The sequence below is a fragment of the Alligator mississippiensis genome, chromosome 12, assembly GCF_030867095.1.
Source record: "Alligator mississippiensis isolate rAllMis1 chromosome 12, rAllMis1, whole genome shotgun sequence".
Classification (NCBI taxonomy): Eukaryota; Metazoa; Chordata; order Crocodylia; family Alligatoridae; genus Alligator; species Alligator mississippiensis.
Window position 1 is genome coordinate 19,119,342 of NC_081835.1, and position 14,799 is coordinate 19,134,140.

At 41.1% G+C, this 14,799-nt stretch overlaps 1 protein-coding gene across 1 annotated transcript; it reads left to right on the forward strand.

Moving 5' to 3' along the window:
• Positions 1-308: 308 nt before the first annotated feature.
• Positions 309-14,454, forward strand: SEC61A1 (SEC61 translocon subunit alpha 1). The gene is made up of 12 exons (XM_006264417.4): positions 309-429; positions 2,189-2,256; positions 2,990-3,055; positions 3,155-3,233; positions 4,244-4,375; positions 5,265-5,374; positions 5,667-5,820; positions 7,204-7,364; positions 8,210-8,407; positions 8,842-9,033; positions 10,500-10,576; positions 11,992-14,454. The coding sequence occupies exons 1-12, from the start codon at positions 423-425 to the stop codon at positions 12,176-12,178; spliced, it is 1,431 nt and encodes a 476-aa protein (XP_006264479.1). The 5' UTR covers positions 309-422; the 3' UTR covers positions 12,179-14,454.
• Positions 14,455-14,799: the final 345 nt, after the last annotated feature.

Genomic DNA, 14,799 nt, shown 5'->3' on the forward strand with positions numbered 1-14,799 from the left:
TCTCTGCTGAACTGTTGCTAAACCCACAGTTCAGGCCCCCTCCCCCCATTATGGCGCTTGAGCAGGCGGGGACTACAGCTCCCAGCATGCCGCGCGGCCTTCGCGTGCCCCCCTCCCGAACTCTAGGATTAACAAACCCCTGAGCCAATCGAACGTTAGCACAGCCGGCGGGGGCGGGGCTGCAGCGCGCGTCTTACCTTGGCGCAGTGCATGCCGGGAATAGTAGTGCCTCGCGGGACCGCCCCAGAGCGAGGATTATAGTTCCGGCCACACTAATATGGCCACCGCGCGTGCGTAGAGGCTCCCGGCGACCCCCGTGCGTGGCAGGAAGCGGAAGGAGGCCCGGCGGCTCGAGCACTGACGTGTCTCTCGCAGTCGCCGCTTTCTGTTCGTCTGCTCTTTGCCCGGCGCCGGCGGCCGCCATGGGGAGTGAGTACCGGCGCGGCCTCTCCCCGGGGTCCTGGCGGGGAGGGGGGAGCAGGAGCCAGAGCCTCCCCTCGGGGTTCCGGTCTGACGGGCCCGGGCCCCGGAGCTTTTAATGCGCGCGGGGACGGTGTCCCGGAGGGAACCCCCTTCCTTCAGCCGCGTTCTGAGGTCGCTTCTGCCCCCCGTCACCCGGGGCTGCATCGGGGCCAATCAGCGCATTCCCCGCGCCCTTCGGGCCGGGAGGGCCCCCCTCCCCCACCCGGGTCCCGGGCTCCGGAGCCTTTAACGCGCGTGGGAAGCTGCCCTGCCGGGACTTGAGCTCTTGTGACAGTGTCTTGTCCTGCATCTCTGCAGGAGGGTTGTAAGCACCCTAGAGCTTGTGCGGGGAGGGCAAGGCGCTGAGCTCCATCAGACATGACACTTCCCCTAGTGCGAGGTGTGAGCGTGGTTGGGTTTGGGTCTTTTTTGAACCTTGAAAGCCTATCTGGGAGGGGGGGAAATGCTTCCCTCGTGTCCCTTCCACCTTGGAGGGGTTCAAGGCTTTCTAACAGGTTCCTTTTTTCATGAGCTGAGGGGAGTGCTGAGATTTGTCGTCTCAGGGGAAATGTTTTGCTCTAGCGCAGCGGTTCCCAGTCTGTGGTACGGTACCCACAGTGGTACGCGTTAACAGATTTATGATAATTACTTTAAATGACCAAAATTTGCCGGTGGTACTTAAGGTTGAACTGAAAAGTTTGCTGGTGGTAGTTAAGGTCGTATCATTTTATATTTGTCGCATCATTTTTGTCATAGCATCATATCGTTTTACATCATTTTCCCAAACTGCCGAAGTTTGGGAACTGCTGCCCTAGAGAGCAGTTTCGTGCATAAGTCCTTTGGGATGGAGTAACTTTGCCTGAATTCAGCTGTGTGGCCCAACTACACCTTCTGCTCGACGCGCCAAGGCCGCGTCCAGACGAGCGTGGCTGTGCAGTGTCCATGGTGCCACTTACTGCACGTTCAGCTCTTCTCTGCACTGTAAGAACGGAAAAAGCCACACCAAATAAAAAGAGTGGCGCACGCAGGGGCAGCATTTGCCACTCAAAGCCAGTATTTGGCTGGCCAGAGCCATACTTTGGCTACCGGCCAGGCTCTGAGCATCAGGATTGCTGCTGCAGCCCCAGCAGGCCCCCACGACCCCAGGTAAGGCTGCTGGGGCCAGCCCAGTGCTGGCTGCAGCCTCCTGTACCGCACCTGGAGTAACCTGCCTCGCGCCAGAGGACACATGGCACAGGGGTTCCCCAGGGACAGCTAGAGGCAGCAAAGACTGCTGTGGCTAGTTGTTCCCAGGGAACCAAACGTTCATGTCCGTGTGGACAGGGCCCAAGTGTCTGTTCTGCCCGTTATTCTTCCAACATCAGATTAAGGAAGCAGCCATCCTAAATACAAAGTCGGGAGTGTATTTGTGTGTCTTGAGGGGGGGAAAAAACATCATGTAGCAAAACTTACAGGCTGTTTTTTTCCTGCTATCCTTCTCAAGAAAGATAGTCAGAAAACACCCAGAATCTCTTCCTTTAACATTCCCCTGGTTCTCATTCTTGTCAGTGCAGTTATCCATGTGGGGTTAGGGTGCGAGAGCCCTAAGCCCACAATTGGAATCCTGAAGACTTGTAAAAACTAACTTTTCAGATTATGTTTTATCAAGTTTCAGTGCCTAGTAATCAAATTTGCTATCAATTTCATACCTGTGTTTCATTTGCCTTTTTAACTTTTTGTTTTGCAGTAAAATTTCTGGAAGTAATCAAGCCCTTCTGTGTTATCTTGCCTGAAATCCAAAAGCCAGAAAGGAAGGTATGTTATTGAAACTGTCCTTCATCGTTCTTTATTTGTGAAAGATAAGATGTATGAGGCCTAGCTGATACAGGTTTTGAACTGACGTGACTGTAGTGGTCAGCAGCGTGATTATTTTTAACTGAAATAGTTATAGTAGTACTACCCTTGCAGCTGTGAGTATAATGGTATTGATAAAAAGGTACCTTTATGTACTGGTGCATAACTGCATGTATGCTAAAAGTACTGTGATGAGCAATTGTTTCAGTAAATATATATATAAAACAGTCAACTTTTTAGAGAAGGCATAAGCTAATGGCTGTGCATGTGAGAAATATGAACTTGTGTACCTAAAAATTAAACTTAAAATTATCTTTTTCTCTGAAATGCAGCTAATTCAAACAATAATCTTAGTTTGGTGCTAAAAGCTCTTTTTCTTTAGGGTATTAAATTATAAGTATCAATATCAGTAAAAACACTGGAATTACCTTATTGTTTACGTAAGCTTGTTTAATTGAATAGAAGTTTAAGTAAAGATTTGGCACTTTCTTTCAAACCTCTATACAGTATCAAAGGAATGAAAGGGGGATTGGCAATTTTCTTCAAGGAGCCTATATTTACTTATCTTGTAAAGGGTGGAAAAGTAGAATGAGCTCAGGCTGCTATCAGAGTTTACTTAACTGGCTTAATAGATCAGACATTGACAGTGACAGCTTACTCAGTATAATTCTCCCTTTTATCTCTCTTGCTTTAGATTCAGTTTAAAGAAAAAGTGCTATGGACAGCTATCACTCTTTTCATCTTCTTAGTATGCTGCCAGGTATGTGTGTGACAGTCCTTCAACCCTTCCTTAAAATAAGGGAAACCAAGTCCGTAATTTTATTTAACCTCACTTCCCTTTCATTGCATGGACATTCAGATTCCCTTGTTTGGTATCATGTCATCAGACTCAGCGGATCCTTTCTACTGGATGAGAGTAATTTTGGCTTCAAATAGAGGTATGATCCCACTTCTTGGGGAAATTTCTCACTTCCTAGTGCATGATTTTGTTGTATTTCCAGTTGCTACATAATTTGTCTCCATTGAACATTTGGGGCTTATCTTGGTTTGCAGGTTTTTATTAATGATGTTTAATATCTGAATTAAAGCAATAAACACAGGTAAAACATAAAGCAAACACATTTGGGGATTAGAGCTGGCATAAACAGTATCAAAAATTCCATATATGGATGGGCATATGTCTTCCATTGCAAATATCTACAGTGTAGCCAAATAGCCTTTGAAAACAAGAGGAGAATGAGATGGGTCTAAATTCTGCAGCAAGTACAGTGCATTTGAATGCAGTTTCCCAGCTATATGGTAGCTTTTTAGTTTTGTTTTAGTGATGCCTTTGAGTGAATCACAGGACAGAAAAATCCTTAGTGGTTGTAGTCTGGCTGGTTGTTCACTGAAGATTTTTTTTTTTTAATGCTGATACAAGTCAAGTGAAGTATAGTCGCTTCAATATACTTTGATACCAGTCGATGTGCATGTGCGTGCGCATGCGCACACAAGTATATAACATCAGTTTTCAATATCTGTTAACTATAGCACAATAGGAAGGGAAGAGACTACCATATAATTTTGGAACATTTGTACAGTTGTTCATTTCTGTCCTCAGAACTCCTTTGAATGTCCTTTTGTTAAAAAAAAAAAAAAAAGTGAAAGAAGCTTTATATCATCTAAACCTGGGATACCTGTTGAAAAAGGATTGATCTTATGATTCTAAAAGCTCTGAGGAGTGATGCTATGATGCATGGTTTAAACTGATTTTCATCAAGCTTCAATTTCCATTGAAAGCTTTTATTTTTAAACTTACTTAGACTTTATAATTTTTATAAAGTAAAAAGTATTATTTTTAATGCTGTGTCATATTAGTTCTCCCTGGTGAGGTAAGCCTATCAGTTTTTGCCGTGGACATGGCTGGACTGAATTGATTCTGTTTCATTCCACTTTCTGCATATGACAGGTACATTGATGGAGCTGGGTATTTCACCCATTGTCACTTCTGGGCTCATCATGCAGCTGCTGGCTGGTGCCAAGATAATTGAAGTTGGTGACACCCCAAAAGACAGAGCTCTCTTCAATGGAGCGCAGAAATGTAAGTAGCAACTGATAATGAAGGAGGTTCTTATAGAATGCTTTTTCTTTTCTTTCCGAGAGGGCCTCACTGTAACAATGGAAGCGGTAAGCTGTGAACTTAACCCTGTGACAGATCTTAGAGTCTGACGTACAGGTCTCCCTTAGTGATAGCGTCTTGATTCCAAATCAATACTCTAGTGCTCTAATTTGTTGTTGGATTGCTGTTTGGCCTATTATCTAGTAAGCTTCAGTCACATTCCTAGTGGATATGTGTCTAAGTCCCTCTGCACATACAGCAGAGAAGCCAAGCATTTAATGCACGTTGGAAAGCCAACCCCCAACCCTGGCTGCCTAGAAATGGTCCCTTGCTTAGGACTGAAGCATATTTGCAGGGCAAAACAATGAAGCGGTTCTTTGTTGCAGATGTTCCTCTTTCGTTCTTGTGACTCTTGATATGACTCCTTGCAATAAACTGTCCTGTTACTGCTCCAGTGGTAAATTTCTAGCTAATTTTAGTTATGTCTTCATTGCAACTTATTTATTTCACAAGGGGTACACACACAGATCTGTTTATTAGGGGGAAAAAAACCTCATCTAAAATGCTTAAGAATCAGCTCAGTAGCTTATTACTCAAGGTATTCTTAAAAGTATTTCCTGCAAGCATGGAAATTTTTCTGCTTCTTGTCTTATGGCAGTTTTCTCTCACTGTGGCTATGAAGTATTTGTAAGTGTTGTAGTGTCTTACAGCTGATTTCACTGACTAAAATTCATTTTAACTTAAGAAAGGAGTTAATGAAACAGTCCTCTCAGTTCAGACCCTACAGTGAAAAATCTCTGTTACTTAGTCTACCTTCCTTCTGGGTGTAAATCTACAGACTAAACAGCCAGTACTTTTTCTTATTCTACAGTGTTTGGCATGATTATTACCATCGGTCAATCTATCGTCTATGTAATGACTGGGATGTACGGAGATCCATCAGAGATGGGTACTGGCATCTGTTTGCTTATCACAATTCAGGTAATCCTTATACCAGACCATACGCATCACTCTTCAACATCATGCTCCCTTTTTAGCCTGAGTGTAGAAGGTGTGAACAAACAGCCTAAAGGGCCATTGTTCATTTCTAATGGAGTAAAAAGAGATCAAGACACCAGTGTCTGCCAACTAAATCGGATTTTTGCTGCTTAACCTCTGGTGATTTTCTTTTTTGCCACCTCCAGTGGCACAAAGCACTTGTACAGAGTGAGCATTGTTAGGAAAATAAAAAGGGTGAAGCCTTGAGTGAATAATGCTGTTTCCTTTCCTGCAGCTTTTTGTTGCTGGATTGATAGTTCTGCTATTGGATGAGCTTCTGCAGAAAGGCTATGGTCTTGGCTCTGGCATCTCTCTCTTCATTGCTACTAACATTTGTGAGACTATTGTATGGAAGGCATTCAGCCCCACCACTGTGAACACTGGTCGAGGTAACATATTTATTCTCTATGATCTTTACTCACGTTAGGGCTTATTTATGAAAGATGAAGAGGCTACCCTTGTATATTTACATTCATTTTTCCACATTCTGAAGCATCAGTTACCTAAATTTCCTATTCATAGCACCGTGATGAGCGTCCAAAGCACATTTGAGTTTTAGAGATGTCTTATTTCTAAGCCCAAAAAAGAAAAAAAACAATGTGGGAAAATAACCATCAAAAGCTGCTCCTGACTTCTTAACCTGTAGCATTTATCGAAGGGAATCCCAGTTATGTGGGGAATGTTCATATGCTAGGTGTAAATGCCATGAAAGTACCCTATGGTACTGCAAGGAGAGATGAGATGAAGGAAATAAAGAGCACTCTAATTTTGTAACATAGTATCTGCTTATGGAAAGGCAGCCAGTTTGAGGTGTAAAAATAAGCTGTGAGTGTTTAATACTTAATCTGCAGCTTTTTCCACTTATGTTGTTTTTGCCCCTTAAGTGTTCAGAGTACTTGCACCACTTTTAGGGTTACTGGTTACATGTTTGATTAACAGAGACTGGCAAGAGGGATGATAATCCTGAGGATTGTGGGGGAAATATGGAATGTAAGATTGCTCTGCCCAAAAGGGGCCATCTATGAGCCTGCAGCTGCAAGTGCCACTGATTCAAAGGAGCCTTTTTTTTTGTAGTTAGGACGCTCGAAACTTATTCTTGCATAGCCTTGGGCTTTAATGATGTGACTTTACTTTTTTTCAGCGGGAGTCAAAATTGTTTGCTTTGTGAGCGTTGGGTTCTCCTGAAGTGTAAAAGACAACTTGGATTAGGGAAAACAAAGTACTGTGTCCCTCTGAAATGTCACTTAGTCATTTTGGTTTTGATTCTGTAATACTGCATTGCCCTTTGTGCTTATTGCTTGTTTTGTGGGAAATCTGGGTTTTTGAATAACTTTGCTTAGTGCAGTTCCAAAACTATTTTGAAGAATGATTCACTTTTTCAAGATACACTGCATTCTGCAGCTACTAAGTGCTCTGTTTTCATCTCTAAATTCCTTTATTTTATACAATTGTTACTTTATGTTAAGGTGTGTTCTTTGGCACTGTGGTAAAAAAGCTGTGGGATATACAATCCGTGTTTAGACTATTAGCATCTGGACTTAGCAGCATTTTTCCATATTCATTTGTTTTCCTATAGCAAGTGTGTGGCCTGACCAGTTCCTTGGAGGTCTCTGGTAAAACTCGCTAGTGACAGCAGATTTAGTACTTTTAAAAGCAAGTACTTTTAAAATCCTATTCTAAAGTGTATTTCCAAACCCTACTTAATAGGACAAAGTCTCAGGGTCACAAGATATCTGAACTAACTTTTCCTTGCAACTTCTTTCTCCTTTAAGGAATGGAGTTTGAGGGCGCCATCATTGCTCTGTTTCATCTGCTGGCTACTCGTACAGATAAAGTCAGAGCTCTCCGTGAAGCTTTCTACCGCCAGAACCTTCCCAACCTCATGAACCTGATTGCCACCATCTTTGTCTTTGCAATTGTCATTTACTTCCAGGTCAGTTGGAACTGAGAACGTTGTCTAAAAAGTGCTTGTTATCGAAATAATAAATACAGGATTGCATGGTTCACTATATTTATATACATTACCTGGTATCACTTGCATTTTCATGTGCTTTGGGTAGAGATTCTAGAAATGCTTCCATAGAAAAGCTGATGATTCTGAAGATCAATACAAATAAAATTAGTCCAGTGTTTGGTGGTTGTATTCTTCCATGAAATTTTGATGTGCTGAGTGTTTTAAAGCTTGATTTGCTTTCAGGGTTACATTTTACCAGCTGATGTGTTTAGAAGGCTTCTTGCTTCTGGTACTCAGTTACCTGATCTGCAGAGGCTACGGGCTCTATACTTGACTTACTGCATCCACCAAAGGCTTGTGATCTGTCATTACTCTCCAACAGAGCTGATGGATATGTGTATTGTAGTAGACCTTGCCAAAAAGGCCAGGCCATTTTGATAGAAAACACCTTAGACTTTTAAAAAAATCTGTGTCCTTTCATTGTTCAATGCAGCAAAAAGTCCACAAACAGTGATAGTTTAGTTTTAAAGCTTCCTCTCCTGGGCACTATGCTGAATTTGTTTACCAGCAAACTGAAGATTGTCCATTAAAAACTGTGGCATTTAATACATTTGTATGTTTAAGCTGCCTTGCCCAGCTGTAATTGTTCCAGGGTCTTGGTAGAAGTTTTTTAAGTGGACGGCTTAGCTGGCAGAGAACATGACACCTGCAGGTTTCCCAGCAGGACTTTTGATGAGGTCTTGTTGAAACAGTGGGCTTGCTGTACTCTGTATCTGTATGTCAACTCTAAAATATAATGATTTATTTTCTTCTGATTACTTTAGGGCTTCAGAGTGGACCTCCCCATCAAGTCTGCCCGCTACCGTGGCCAGTACAACACTTACCCCATCAAGCTGTTCTATACTTCCAATATTCCCATCATTCTTCAGTCTGCCCTGGTATCCAATTTGTACGTGATCTCCCAGATGCTGTCTGCTCGCTTCAGTGGCAACTTGTTGGTTAGCCTACTGGGTACCTGGTCTGTAAGTATTTGGCTGTTTTCTATAATCTGCTGTATAAGGGCCCCACTTAAATGCCCAGCCTGGGAGACAGCCTTTCTAAAAATAAGGCCACTTATTCACAGGCATAATTATTCATCCTGAGACTAATAGTCCAGCCTCTGGTGTTTTTTCCTTTGTTGTTGACTGTAGAGTATGTAGCTTTCTCCTTTGAATATATATGTTCAGTCTCTAACTGGTTGGGTTTTCTTCCTCCTTTGCTGACCCTAGTTCATTTGGTTCATGTGTCACTATATTCTGCTGCGTCATTGAAAAACTGCTCTTATTGGAAAAACTCAAATCCCTTTGCACTGCATGAGTATTACCCAGTAATTGAGGTGGTTTTCATGGGGGCTAGTCAAACTGCTAACAGGTGGGGAGATGAAACTAAGCAGGACAAATCTGCTTCTTCCTTTTAGGACACGTCATCTGGAGGTCCTGCTCGTGCTTATCCAGTTGGTGGACTTTGCTATTATCTGTCACCTCCTGAGTCCTTTACTTCAGTGTTAGAAGATCCTGTCCATGCCGTTGTTTATATAGTATTTATGTTGGGCTCCTGTGCGTTCTTCTCTAAGACATGGATTGAAGTCTCTGGCTCTTCTGCCAAAGATGTAAGTAAAATAAATAAGTTTGCAGCATAAAGTCAGGAGAATTCTTGTGCAGTAATTATTCCATCCCAGTAATATTCTGAAATGGACACTATAGGCTAGTGCCAGATGTGCTTCAGTAATGCTGCATACATACTCTGCCTTTTTGTCTTGAGGATCTCAAGGACTTTAGTGAGTGAGTAAGCATTACCATTGTCATTTTACAAGTGGGAGAATTTGGGCACACAAAGGTAGAATCTTGGTCTCCCGATTCGTACTTTATGTCCTTTTTGCTGTCTCCTTGTTCGTTGCCTCTTTAACAAAAACAAAAAAACCCAAAATGCTCTTGGTGAGCAGCTTAAGAAAAAAGATGCTTAAATATCACTTGGGTAGTATAGAAGAAAACAGAACAACATGAAAGGCATACATTTCTCCAGGATAGTGGAGAGAACACAGCTACATAGTGTGAGTAATTACCTTATTTAAAAGCAGTACTTGAATACACATCTGGCCAAAATAAGCTTTCTTGAGGCCTCTTTGGGTATAAGAGTTAGCTGTAACAGTGTTTCCAAGTACCATGAAAATAATTCATCTTGTATACATGTTTGGCCTCAGGGAGGGCCAGTTGTTCCAAGATGCTTGAAGCTCAGACAAAATGTTTCATTCTTAAATTGCATTGCTGGGCGTAATCAAAAGTGGAAAATGGCTGACATTGAGGCTGTTTGGGGTGTGTGGTTTTGGTAAGGAGGTGAGCTTTTTTGCAACTGTATGAACTAAAAAATGGAATATGAGCAATGTACAGTTCTCATTATAGTTGTTATAACAGCTGGAACACTTTCATTTTGGGATTGCACCTAGCTGCTTAGGCGAGTGAGAGGACCTTTGTGCAGCAGTCACGAGACGTTGACTAGGTTTTTTTATTGTGCGTAAAATACCAAATAGCTTTCAGCACCTTTGTATGAATGCTGTCTCAGCACTACAGGAGAGATTGTTAGACCCTAGTTGCTTTAAACAAAAAAAAAAAAGGGCTTAAAACTCCTTGAATTTGTATCTCTGGAGTTTACAGGAGCTAGCACAAAAAAACTGCAGTTTGTTATACAGAACCACGTTTGACTTTGTTAAAGGTTACCTGGTTTTGCTTACTGGTTGGTAAATGATTCCACTAGGAACTTGCTCTTTTATAGTTTGCCTGTTCCCAGTGGTGGTTTCTTTTTCAGCATCATTTGACTTATCCCAAAAAGCATCCAATAATGGATGGTGTTTTATTTACTCAGCCCATCCTGGCTTACAAGAGTGGGAAAAAGACAAATTCAAATAAACATAATCCTTGTAAATGGTTCCCCTTTGCTTTTAATATTGTTTTTTGGAAGGTGGTTGACATGTAGCCACTACAGTACCTTGCTACTAATTCTAAACTGCTAGTAGATTCTGTGATAGTATCTTTTAAACTGGCATCAAATTTATAACCTCAGTTTCTTGCCTTAATGCAGGTTGCCAAACAACTGAAAGAGCAACAGATGGTCATGAGAGGCCATAGAGAAACCTCCATGGTACATGAACTAAACAGGTGAGATAAAAATACATCATGTTCTTTCCAGGTCAGTCTTCATGTAATGTTCTGCCCTAGCACACATGTTCATCTTCTGCTAATGGCTAGGCCCAGAGGTAATAGGTTGCACTACTACTTCACAGCAAAAGGACATAGCTCAAGTGGTAGAAACTTATTTGTGGTAGTGAACGTCCTGGCTTCAGTCCTCTTTGACAGTTGTGGGATGTATGTGATTTAGGGTTCCCTGCGCAGAATAAGAGCTGTTGAATTAAGGCCCAAATTGTCTCCTTTAAGGACATGTATATGCAATTGCCCAACTTAGTAAACAGTTATTGTGATGTTTTAGCATCCTCGTATGGCTGTAAGGACTACAACATGTGAGTAATACAACTTAAGCTGTGGACAGATGTAACACAAACTTCTAAAGGAAATGGTTGGATCTTAATACTCAGGAACACACATTAGCTGAACTAGTCATTGTTTTGTTTGTCCACTCCTGTGCTAGTACTGTATAGTACAGTTAAACTACAGTGTTCATCTGGAGTAGAATAGATGAGTAATCAGGTGAAACATTTACAGCAGGTCATTGTAAAGCTCTTTCATGTAATCATGCATATGTAGCTATATTTCTACTGTCTTTTTATTTTATTTGTTTTGCCTATAGGAATACACGTGGCCTTTTAAACAGGCATTTACATTTTCAAACACTCTGTTTTGATGAGTAAGGTTAAATATATTCAGATCCCTCAATTACATACAGTTCTGGGTCAGAGTTCTATGTTCTACATAAATACTTTAAAAAATATTTAATCATTAAAATACTTTGCCAAGAGGTGGACAAAAGGGATCTCTTTGAGTTCTGCAGTGCTTCCCACTGTGTATTGATCCATAATATAAACATGTAATTTGTATTGGGATATAGGTGCCAGTTTCCATTGGTCCATCACAATCCTAACTTTAAAGTATTTGGAAGAAGATACATTGTATTTTGGGTGAGCCAGTTGCTATAGACTGGCCCTTTATGCTTACTAATGCAGCTGGTTGGAGCCTTTTCTTATCCATAACTCCAGTTTGTCCTGTTGGGCCAAGCTATGTTCCCACCTTGTCTAGTGTGATGATCCTAATGCATGTTCCTCCTTCCTGGTTGTTGAAACTGTTACAAAACAATTCTATATTTATTAGTAACAGTGGTATCAAATTGTAGGGTAGCTGCTGAAAAATCACTCTGACCCTGGCTGTCTGAAGTCTAGTTTCTTATTTTAAAGGAGTTGATATTTCCTTTCTAGGAAAAATACTCAGCTCTTGATTTTAGGTTACAGTACCAGGTACCTTTATCCTACAACAGTACTGCAGTCTTGCATGTGAAAGGTAGTGCGATTCAAATCCAAAGTGAAATTTGACAGTGCTTTTCTTATTACCATTGTATTTTACAGGTATATTCCCACAGCTGCTGCATTTGGTGGTCTCTGCATTGGTGCCCTCTCTGTCCTGGCAGATTTCCTTGGGGCAATTGGGTCTGGAACTGGAATTTTGCTTGCTGTCACTATCATTTACCAGTACTTTGAAATCTTTGTCAAGGAGCAGAGTGAAGTTGGCAGCATGGGAGCTCTTCTTTTCTAAAGCCAGCTTCTTATGGACCCAGGGAAGGGGGAGGAGTGTTCTCGAAATTATCCAATCAGGTGAAAAATAAAACAAACTCGGGCACATCATGCTTTTTGGAACATATATTTTTAATAATGTTTCCAAAGCACATTCCCTTTGGTTCAGACTTTTTTAGCATACTGTTTGCATTTTATAAAGGGTTAGAAAATGGCAAAAAACCCTTTTTAAAGAAAAATGTATTTTAATTACTTTATTAGTAAATCCATCTTTCTGAATTGGATTTCATTTGACAGCTCTAATTTTTTTTATGCCCTTGCTGAAATGGTAGATCTGAAGCTTTCACAGGCTTTGGTAAATGGGCATGAGTGGGGAGGGTTGTATATTGGAAGGGATTTTTTTTTTCTGTATATTTTGTGTTTGCACCTCTACAGTGGATGTGCCAAGAGAGAGATTTCCCTCTGGCACTGGAGTTCCATAATTATGGTTGTAAGCACACACCATGTTTAATATGTTCAGTTTTTGGTTTTGTTTAGGTTGGTTTTTTGTTTTTGTTTTTGTTTTGTTTTTTTAATATGGCAGATTGGGAGAGGCAGTTTGTTAGGGTCTTTACAAAACTGCCTCTATTTCCAAATGTCCTGTAAATTAAGTTAGGTCTTGTCATACGATGAGTATTGGCTTCAGACTGTTGCCTAGTTTCTGTAGAGAATAAAAATAAAAATGCTTTCCCCTCTCTTCATAAGAAGAAAAGCTCAGGTCTGTCTTGGTTCCTCCAGGCAAGCAGATATTGTGCCTAAAGAGTTTACCCTTTAAACCTGACAAGACAGGGAAGCCTTGTAAATGCTCCAGCTACCATTTTCATCACCACCTTGACCATAGTAACTTCTAGCTCTGACACGAGTTGGGAAATGTATCTCACAGCTAGTTAGATGCCAATACCCTTGTGCCCATGCATTAAACCCAAGGTGTTTTCATTTTTAAATAAGTGCTGGCCTAGCAGCAATGAAGGGACAAGTATTTGACTGCTTGTTTCTGGTCAATTGTGAGAGACTCATTCATATGAAATGCTGCAAGTGGAATTTATATACTTTAAGAAAAGTTTAGTTTATAGTCCAGGATCCAGAATTGCTGTCAAGTAATTCATGTCTCTTCCACACAGAAGACTTCTCTGCTCCATCTCCAGCACGTGCTTAAATATTTTCGTGTTGACTTGATTATTTGATAGTGAAAACATTTGTCAAGGAGGTGTAGGGATTCCTTTTTATGCTTCAGGGCTAGTCTTTCATATTGGAGCAGTGCCTATAAAAGACTTTAACGGAGCTGAAAAATCTGTAGTCTCTCATTTTCATTTAAACCTTCAGTATTTTTTTTAGATGCCTAGGACCAAATGCAATAATCTTTATTTGCAAGATTCCTGACATGCACAAAATTCCTTCCAAGCAGTATTGCTAGCCTGAGAACCAGTGTGGGAGATAGCAGTGTTGGCATATTTGTCTGTACTGCATCAATTTTGAGTTTCTATGTATTTTCTCTTGCTACTCTGTTCTGCTTTGAGTGATGGGATCTTCTCTACTGTATGTCATGGAGAAAAATGTAGACAAGGTCCAGAAGCTCTTGCTGTATGAACCATCTAATTCAACTACAAAATACATGAGAGTTCTGCAAGCTCCGAGAGCCATACCTCTTGAAATGAAATTCAAGATTGTACTTTAAAAATAATGAAAACCAAAAAAACCCCCCACCTTACCACCACCCTCATTTTTGGACAAGGACCAGAATTGGAAAAGGGGTGGAAATGATGCAGTGAAGTACCCATGATTAAAGAGTACTGTTATGACAACATGCTTGCTGTTACTTCACACTACATTCTTACTTTTATTCAGAGTCTTTTTTAGGATTAACAGCATGTGTTTTCGATGCAAACGTAGGGAGTGGTTTTGCTAAGACTTCTGAGGGGAAGAAGAATTTTCCCCATAAAACCAATCAAAACTTTCACTGTTAAAATGAAGAAGACCTTGGTTCTGGGCATATCATTCTGGCTGAGCTGGAGATGTTACTTGCATTTTTCTGTCAAATACCTTCTCAGCAACTTGGTAGACCATCAGTTTTTACGTGTCTGGTGAAGAGCGCTTGTTCGATGCACCTGTTACATTGTCTAGTGCCGGAACCTTGGTATAGCTACAGGCAGATATGTCCTCAAGGCAGGACCTGCTCATTGTGCAAGGGACATTCACAAAAAAGAGCTCATGCCTAAACATTCTGCTTTCTAATTAAATAAAGTACAACTTTGGAGCTAACATGGACTTGGTGCTTTTGAATTCTGAAGGTGAATGTTGAATATTTCAAATAAGTATGCCTCTTAAAGTAACTGTGCAAAGGAATGTAGTCCAGATGGGCAGGAACCTATTTCTTTTCAGAAGTGTTTTTCAATACATCAAGCTGATACTTTGAAACGTATTATTTTTTTACTATGGTTGGTTTGGGGGAACCCTTTTATGCTAGTACTGTACAAATAGGCAGGTCCTACTCCAGAGGTTAGAATTGAGGTATAGCCTAGGCTTCAACAGGTGGAAGACATGTAAATAGCATTAGGACTATGACAAAGAGGTAATAAAATCTATGAAGTTATTGGTAAAAGCAGT

Bases quoted from the DNA above. Each gene is read 5' to 3' on its own strand.
- SEC61A1 (XM_006264417.4), top strand. The intron at 9,034-10,499 runs GTAAGTAAAATA...GCCTTAATGCAG, and splicing joins CTGGCTCTTCTGCCAAAGAT to GTTGCCAAACAACTGAAAGA. The intron at 10,577-11,991 runs GTGAGATAAAAA...TGTATTTTACAG, and splicing joins ATGGTACATGAACTAAACAG to GTATATTCCCACAGCTGCTG.